Source organism: Acyrthosiphon pisum, chromosome A3 (genome assembly GCF_005508785.2).
Source record: "Acyrthosiphon pisum isolate AL4f chromosome A3, pea_aphid_22Mar2018_4r6ur, whole genome shotgun sequence".
In the NCBI taxonomy this organism is placed as follows: domain Eukaryota; kingdom Metazoa; phylum Arthropoda; class Insecta; order Hemiptera; family Aphididae; genus Acyrthosiphon; species Acyrthosiphon pisum.
In genome coordinates, this window is record NC_042496.1 from 8,582,658 (window position 1) to 8,591,985 (window position 9,328).

At 23.0% G+C, this 9,328-nt stretch overlaps 1 protein-coding gene and 1 non-coding gene across 3 annotated transcripts; both read left to right on the top strand.

The window, feature by feature from the left end:
* The first annotated feature begins 114 nt into the window (after positions 1 to 114).
* On the top strand, positions 115 to 7,796 carry LOC100161505 (N-lysine methyltransferase KMT5A-B). Of its 2 annotated transcripts, none has more exons than XM_029491188.1 (13): positions 115 to 544; positions 633 to 718; positions 2,216 to 2,321; positions 3,552 to 3,664; positions 3,768 to 3,867; positions 3,941 to 4,063; positions 5,277 to 5,387; positions 5,460 to 5,563; positions 6,073 to 6,142; positions 6,204 to 6,261; positions 6,872 to 7,037; positions 7,102 to 7,292; positions 7,485 to 7,796. In XM_029491188.1, exons 1-13 carry the CDS (start codon positions 535 to 537, stop codon positions 7,693 to 7,695), a joined length of 1,449 nt encoding a protein of 482 aa, XP_029347048.1. In that variant the 5' UTR covers positions 115 to 534; the 3' UTR covers positions 7,696 to 7,796. The 2 variants fall into 2 exon arrangements, with proteins under 2 accessions (XP_029347048.1, XP_008180226.2); XM_008182004.3 differs by having other exon boundaries at positions 116 to 544; positions 6,070 to 6,142.
* A 250-nt stretch (positions 7,797 to 8,046) lies between these two features.
* On the top strand, positions 8,047 to 8,110 carry Mir3042 (microRNA mir-3042). Its single transcript, NR_040214.1, has one exon. It is a non-coding gene; the product is annotated as a microRNA mir-3042 (primary transcript).
* The last annotated feature ends 1,218 nt before the right edge of the window (positions 8,111 to 9,328 follow it).

Sequence of the window (9,328 nt, forward strand, 5' to 3'; positions counted from 1 at the left end):
ATCATTGATCATTTAATAGTATAAACTTTATCCGGTACCCGAAACATTTTTACAGAGTACACAGACTTTGAAACGAAATAAAAATTGGAATATTTATTCCGTTCGGTATTTAAGTATTTTGAAATATATTTTTTTTGTTTTCCACTTCTCACCGTAAGCAATAGCCTTGAATGGAGCTTGCGATTCTATAATGTTGGCAATGCGTCAAAATTAACTGAAAAAATGATAACATGGTATCGACCAATGGGACGTCGCATTATGGCGTTTGATTTGCATTTTCATTAGATAATTTGTACTCTACCATTTCTCCCGATGATTTTTAAAACATATAAAAAAATGTACGGAAAAGTTACAAACGACAATTTTTTCCCATCAAAATATAAATGCTATTAAGCATTCACTTTCAACCTATGAGCATTGAGCACAAGAGAGGTTGATGAATTGACATCTTGACAGTTATTAGTTAAGTGATACTGAGATTTAAAATTAAAAGAATTAGGTACCTACTCGTGTTTAATTCCGAGCACCCTCAAAATGGTTAAAAGTAAGTAATTATCATGTACTGATCGTGTTTTTACACGTATTCTGAAGTAACAATTCTAATGGTTCAATTGAAAATTGTATCATTTCAGATAAAAGTAGCCGATCGGCCACTCAAAATAGCAGTGCAACAAATAAACGCCCTCAAGGATCAATTAAAAAATATTGTACCGAAAAAGTTAGTATCGTTTTTTTCTTGCCTTGCCATTCCAAAGTTAAAAAATATTCTTTAAGGGTGTGGTATTATGGTTCTTGTTACAAAAATTATTTTAATTTGGTATTTATTTTGTATTTATTTTGCTGTTTTAATTTAGTTACATGCATTAATTAAGCTTTATAATTTTGGCTTGGCTATTTAGTATAGACATTCAACCTATAACGTTATTCAATGAAACGTTCTGTTAAATTTCATAACATTTTTATTAGTATACATTTTTCATGAATCATTTTCGTGGTATTTACGGTTTTATGAATATTTTATTAAAGCAACTTAATTTTTTATTTTTTCATAACTACATGACATCTTAAATTTTAACCTGTATAATGATTAGGTTTATCTGATTTCAATTACCTCTGTCAAAATCAATGATAGTAGTTACTATATTCATCACTTCTTATTAATTGAAAATAAAAACTTATTAATGTATTTAAAGATTTTATTTATTTATAGGAAAAATCATTTTGATTATACTGCCTTGTAAATATTTATTCTTGCGTCAAGGGAAACAATTATTTGTTCTTATGTTCTAATGGTGTAATACAGGGGTCATGGACCTTTGACCCAGTCCACTAATAAATTTATTTTTAGAATTAAAAACTATTTAATTATTATAGTAAACATTTTTGTTTTTTTTTTCATATATAATATTCTTTAAAACTCAAATAGGTATTTAATCTTAATTTATTACATTAATTTAAGGGATAATTAATTATATTTTTAATTTCTATACCGTTAGGATACATTTACTTTTATTTATTTTTTTTGTAAATGTAAAACAATATTATAATATAATAATAACGGTATATATACTTAGAGCATATGTATAGTTCCTAGATATTAACATTAAATACACTTAAATAATACTAATCAAGAACCAAAAACTTAAAATAGGTAGTGTTTGATAATATTTTATCATAATATAATTTATTCATTTCTCTGAGTTTCTTATCCCATTAAAATATTATTTGTATACAAACGTTTTACTCAAAATGTAATGATGGTAAGAAAAAAAAATACATTATTTGATTCACACAAAACATGTTTATTTTATATATTATATACTTTAAAGTCTAAAATGTTAAGATGCCTAGTAAGTAGTAGTATTAGATTACTAACTTTTGTATTTCCCTCCAATGATCAAGATTTTTTTAATGTATTTGTATGAAGATTTTGTAACATTAAAAAAAAAATAATTCATTATTAACGTACCGTTAAATTAAAAAATTTAAAACCACCCTATTTATTTGGTAAATTATACTCATATTTTTTTTTAGTGCTTTTATATATAAATTCTGATATTAAGTATACGGTATAACTATATATATAAATATATAATTATTTTTATTAAAAGCTTATTAGTTATAACAATAGTTAATGTAGCTTAGATTGCATGAGCTTAAATAAAATATATTCTATTACCATTATTTTTTTCATAAATATTTTTAATTCTTTTAGAAAATCAGCAAGAAAAATAATCTTCGCATTAAACTTAGGAAAAATGTAAGGGACAATGATATTCAAAATGCAATTAATTCTACTCCAAATATTTTAAATAGTAAAAGTATGCATTGCATTTTAAATTTATGTGTACATTATTATATCAATATTAAGGCTATTGGATTTATACTAAAATATTGTGTCTAAAGTTAATGTAACACTAAATAATTTTGTAGAAGAAGCTCCAATATTAATTTAGATTTTTTGATAAGACAAAGGAACATTCTTTGATACATTTTTAAACAAATTTAAATTTTCATTACTATCATTGGTATGCACTAGCATTCTAATTAAATGTATTCGTCTAAGATAACTTTTGATCAAAATTTGGCGATATATCTCCATTTCTTATCTTAATCTTGAATCTTTAAAGGAAAAAGAATTAAATAAATAAATAGAACTAGAAGTGAGCATCACAGAATTTCTTTGCCATTCATACACAGTTTAATATAAAACTAAATAAAAATATGTTTTTATTTATAAAAAGTATTAACATACTATTAATTTTGATTTTCCGTGTCAAGTTTCCTATACCATTTTGATAAGTATTAAATTATTATTTTAAAAATATGTATACTACATTAAAGGATAATACATTGTATTATTATTTTTAAAAAAAAATCCAATGTTTTTGGCATAAAATCGCCATGATGAAAACATCAACAAAATTAATTATTATCTACATTTTCATTAATTTATTATATTAAAAACAATTAAAATTGAATGTTATTCTACAAAAATATTTGGTTCCTCTTACATATAGTAAAACGTTTATTTTACTTATATTGAATTCTATATTTTTTATAAAAATTTATTTTTATTTACTTATATTATCAATATTTTTTACATTTAATCAAATTATTGTCTAATAAATTAATTGCAATTAATACAATGTATACAAAATATATTCATTGATTTAATTTATAAAGAAATATTACTTTCCAATAGCCATAATAGGATTTAGTACTTTGTCTTTGTCTATTATACAACACTACAAATCGATTATATAATATAATCAAAACTACATGTTCCATATTAATTTTAAATATAAAATTAGTCCATTATTAAATATCAATAAATCTTAATACTAATATCTTCACTTTTTCAATATATTTGGACTTTTCATCCCTATGTTTCATTCAAGTTTATTTATAGTAGTATTAACGCCCCATTTTTTTTTTTTTTTTTTTTTTATTATTATGTGAAATGTGAATTTGTTGCGTATGGTAAACAAAAACAACTAGATGTGCCCGCATATAATCATAATTTTCAAGGAAATTTTTTTATTTTTAAGATAATAAAAGGAAAAAATCTTTGGAAAATGTTGAAAATAACCTAATATTATATGAAATCAAACCATTAAGTCCTACAAAACTCTCGATAAGTGTTAAAAAGTTCTACAATAATGTAAGTACATTCACATGTAATAAATATTGTGCATGCTACATCTAAACCTATAATTTCTGATGATGATAATAATAATAATTACTTACTTGTTATACTTATCCAGAATAAATTCAAAGAATATGAAGACAATATACATTTACACAACAAAAATAATACAGCGCATATAAAGGAAATGATGACTATTAATACAAATAAAAATGAAGGTTAAAAATAATTATTTTATTTTAATATTGAAATTTTTTATTTAACCTTTTTTAAAAATTATTAAAATAATAGATAATAACGATGTCAAACATAAAAGTATTTTGAAATGTGAAAAAAAATACAGCAGAACTAAAAAGAAGTTAAAACATTTTAACTATCAAAAACCTTATGATTTGAATCCACAACTAAATAAAGGTAAAATTATTATATTACATTTTAAATGAACGAATTACATTATGTGTATTTAACAGTGTTTGGCGAGTTCCTTATAAAAAGGAATTCGGTTTGTTCCTCGTTCTTTTTTTAAAAAAAGGAATTCGTTCTGTTCCTTAATCCTTAAAAAAAAAAAGAATTCGTTCCTTTGGAAAATGGACGAGTTCCTTTTTTAGTTCCAAATAAAATAAAAATTCTTATTTAATCATCAATGTTTTTTTTTTTCGTATTATGCATACTTCTTTAATTTTTATTTATAATATATAACTACAAGTAGGTACATATTTTATATGTTTATGCAATATATTATTATATATTTTGAGATTTTCTTCAAAATTAAATTTTTGGCTAACCTATGTCGATTGTTTTAACATCGATACTCGATAACAATCACTAATTAGGAATATACATTATACACATTAAAAAAATATATCTTAATTTTGATTTTTACATACTTATCTGTGTAAATTATTGGAACTAGAAAGGAACGAACTATTTTGTTATTTTTCCTTAAAGAAAAGAACTAGTTCATTTTCTCGTTCTTTTTTTATAAAAAGGAATTTGTTCATTGTGCCGTTCTTTAAAAAGGAATTTGTTTCTTTTGGAACTCGTTCCTTCCAAACACTGGTATTTAAACATATTTCCTACCATATATTTTAATACATCTATGTATACTGGGTGATTCTTTTCAAAGTACATTAATTATTTAAAAAATTATTTACGCGGTGACAGGAGTACCCCGCAAAATGTTTGTCTACTGTAGCGGGGTGCTCATCTAAACTTTTAATACTTCTAACTAATTAACTACTTGTCAACAAAATTATAAGTTTGTTCATAAGTAATTTTGTCTTAACTTTAAGTCATATGAAATTTTTATATTTTTTGAAACATAGTGTTCATTGATGAAATAATTTAATAATATAATAAATGTATTTAATATAATATGTTTGATCAAATATAAATTTCATTTATTATATAAGATAAAAAAATCAAAATACCTGTGGCTCACAACCTTTCCAGCCAATCTATGTGGTAAATAATTGAAAAAAAAATATTCTAAATTCCACAGATCTTATGATAACAAAATTAGTAAGAAATCTTTTCCAAACGTGTAGCACCATTATAATCTCTGAATATTAACTAATACATATAATATTATGTTCATATGTATTATATATAAATATTTTTTTAACAGAAAAGTATAAAAAGAAACAGACATCTAATAAAAATGAATCTACAAAAGTTTTTAGTAAAGAGGGTGACTTAGAAAATGATGAAGTGCATTTGAATTCTTTACAATCACAAAGTAGGTTTTCTACATTTTACATTTAAAATTAAGTTTTAAATACAATTAATTGTTTTTATGGGATTGAAATAGTAACAAACGAAACTCAGAAAAATGAATATCTTGTTGAAGAATACCAAGTAACGCAATCTACAATTAATGCTCTCTCAATATCTGTTAAGCGATTTTACAAAAGTGTAAGTTAATTTTTTGATAGGATTAACTTTTTGCTTATCACATTGCCTTTAGTTAAATTACAACGTTTATTCCGTGTATAGTTTTGTATTAATTGCATTATTTTAATAATAGTAGTTAGATTAACTCATATTTGTAAGGTTATTTTTACCAAATAATAGTCTTTAATTACTTTTAAATATGATAATAATCTGGTTCATAATGATTTATAATTAACCATAATTTTAAATTATGCATTAAGGTACTTGTAGTTAGTAATTGTAATTCATTTTATGTGATATTATCTTTATTAAATTTGCTTCTCGACCTATTTTTACTTAAAATGTAGGATATCTTAAATCACATTTTTCCTCAATTTGTACTTAACTGTATGAGTACTAAATTATTATTTAATGGAATATATAGATCATATTAATATGGTGTCAGTTATCTATATTTTATCGATAATTTCTTTTAAATATAAATATTAATTATTAAGTATAATTTATTTTATTTTTATTTTAACCAGAAGACTCCATCAAAGGATAATGAAAAAGTCATCAAGGATATGCCACTTATTTCTGATACTGCATTTAATTCAAGTAAAAACTTTGTGCCTCGTTGTATTTTATTATTGTTTTATAAATAATTTTTTTATTTTAGAAGCAGATTTTAATCAGTCTCCTCTATCGTCAAAATTAAATAGTAGTCATAAAATAAGGTATTTTAATAATTCAATATTAATTTTAATTATATATTTGCTAACTGCCCTCTTAAAGATTATTGTAATATTTTAAAAATGTTTATGCCTTTTGTTCTCCTTATTGTACCTAATTGTTTTTCATAATTGTTTTTATTTATATTTATGTTAATAAACATAAATATGAGAATAATTTTATTCTTTTATAGATTATTATTCTCATTCTGTATACACCATTAGCAAATTAACTTAAATACAGTATCATTATATCTTTTCATTTCTATGTTTAATCGGTATTGTATAGGTAACTGTTATAACTGTAATATTTTAACACATTTAAAATTCCTTACGTGTGGCTAAACATTATATTATTATTATTTAACGTGGATTAAACACTTGTTTTTAATATGTATACATACATTGTTATGAGCAGTTTCTTTATTATTTTTTATATTTATTGTACGCACCGGGTGAAAAGACACGCAGTCAATGCTGTCAGTGAAAAAATTAAAATAAACAATTAACATTGATTGATTCATATTTTTTGTATTAATTATTACAAGTATATTAAGGAGGGCAGTATGCATAGATAAAAGACCTATTTAAACATAATATATATGTATTTTTGTAGTTTAAATGTAAAACATATAAACGATACATCTAATAATAAGCAACAAAAAGTCACTGCATTTTTTCCTATCCGAAGAAGCGCTCGTAAAACAAAAAATGTAGTCAATGAAGAAAAACAATTAGCCTTAGAAGAAGCGATTGCCTCACAAAATGAAGATGGATTAAAAGTAAAAACAAAATATATATTATAATATTATATTTGTGAGTTAATATTTTGTTTTATTTCAACAGATAACTGTATTCCCTAATAAAGGCCGTGGCATAGTAGCAGGTAAAGATTTTACTCGTGGAGAATATGTCGTTGAATATTCTGGAGAGTTAATTTATGTTCAAGAAGCTCGTAAAAGGGAAGCCATTTATTCTCAAGATACCACCACCGGTTGTTACATGTATTATTTCAAATATGGTTCAACACATTACTGGTAAGATGGAAAAAATTATATTTATTTATACTATATTGTATAATATTATGTGTTTTATTTATTTTGTATGGATGGTATACAATTCAAGATTAATAAGTATAAAAATGGTAACATATGATTACAAATTTAAAATATAGGATAAAAATATAAGTCAAATGTAACATAACAGATATAATCTATTAAATGTTATAGTATTGATGCAACACCTGAAAGTTCAAGACTTGGCAGACTTGTAAATCATTCAAGATTTGGTAATCTTGTACCCAAAATTGTAGAAGTAGCCGGGCTACCCAGGATTATTTTGATCGCAAAATGTGATATTAAACGGGATGAAGAATTAACCTATGATTATGGTGATCGTAGTAAAGAATCTCTCATCAATCATCCATGGCTTGCTTATTGAGCTATACACATTAATATAATTAATTTTATCTTAACATTTTTTTTATTACTAATAAATTAAACTTAAATAAACAAAAAATTTAAATTTGCACTGCCAATAAATTATAGTAATGTTAATTAGCTTAAAAAGATAAAATTCTTTTTTAAATATTCATCTATTGAACATTTTACTCGAATTATCTTTTATAATGTCAAACATATATTATATTTTTTTAAGTTCATCTTTTTCATATTAATCTTTTAGGCCAATTAAATTATTTTATTGTAAATTGTTGTTACTTATTGATAAATAAAAAATTAACTTATGTTTAATAATAAGTGAAGGGTCATTATTCACGTATTTGTCTGTTTGGAGGGCAGATTATTTCTGATACGATTTTGACTTTTGACAGGTAACAGAGTAATTCTGTCCTTCTCACCGGCAATCTTACACCAACATTTGACCTTCACTTTAAGAATTTAACAATTAAGAATTTGTATCTTAATTGGGTTCAGTTCTTATTAGTTACTGCACACATATATAATTATGATCTGTTTTCTTATTTTAATAATACATATTCATTGTTCAATGTTATAAATTGCTCAGTTTAAAACAAAATATGATTTTAATTAATAATTATATGCAACAAATGTTCATAATTTTCATCTAAATGATAATGGTCATATTGAAGCGTAATATTTTATATATTGGCCTTATTACTTGGAATCTTTTAAGCATGAGAAATAGCCATATTTTTTTACTTGTTATTTATATAATGTATACATTTTACATTTATACTGTGTATATTTAAATAATGAAAACACTTTCAGTACTTACTTCTGTTTTTGCTAATTATTTTTATTAGTTAATGAAAAAAAAAAAAATTCTATTAAAAATTTTGAATTATAGCCATCTGATTTTTTAGAAACTAACTAGGTATTTTCTATTATATAAAATTTGTTAAAAGTGAATTATTTGGTAAGCTTTAACCAAATAATCTACATTTCATTCTTTAAATGATTTTATCAAAAGACTGTACATTCATTAATTTATATTATTATTATTATTATTATTTATTTATTGTATTTTTTTAAGACTGAAAGGTTCATTATCATAAATGTGTTGTAGTATTTATTTACCAATGTATTTTATTTTTGGTAAATTAATATACATAAACTTCCAAACTATGACAACCTAAGTCAATTTAAAAATATGTACAATAGTATTATGTCAACAATTTAGTTAATCTCATTAATATTATTGTACATAGCAATAACTTGTGTTCTATATTCATATTGTGTTTAAAATATAAATACTATATAATAATTTATGTAGTTTAAGAAAATGTGTTATATTGTTATTGATACTTACCATATTATGTTCTATTTTGGACTGTACAAAATGTCTTGGCGGCATTAATTGAGACTTATAAATGTTCATGACAAAACAAAATATATTTGACACTGAAATATTATTCTTATTGTTTTTTTTTTAACAAATAAAATTACAGTGTAATTATTGTTTCTTGTGAATTTCTTTACAAATTTATATTGATACTAACTGTTCCCGTGCACTTTGTTGCCCTTAAAAAATGACTACTCTTTAAAAAATTGTGATTGTTCAAATCCTTTTGGATTTACCTCGCAAGAGTAAG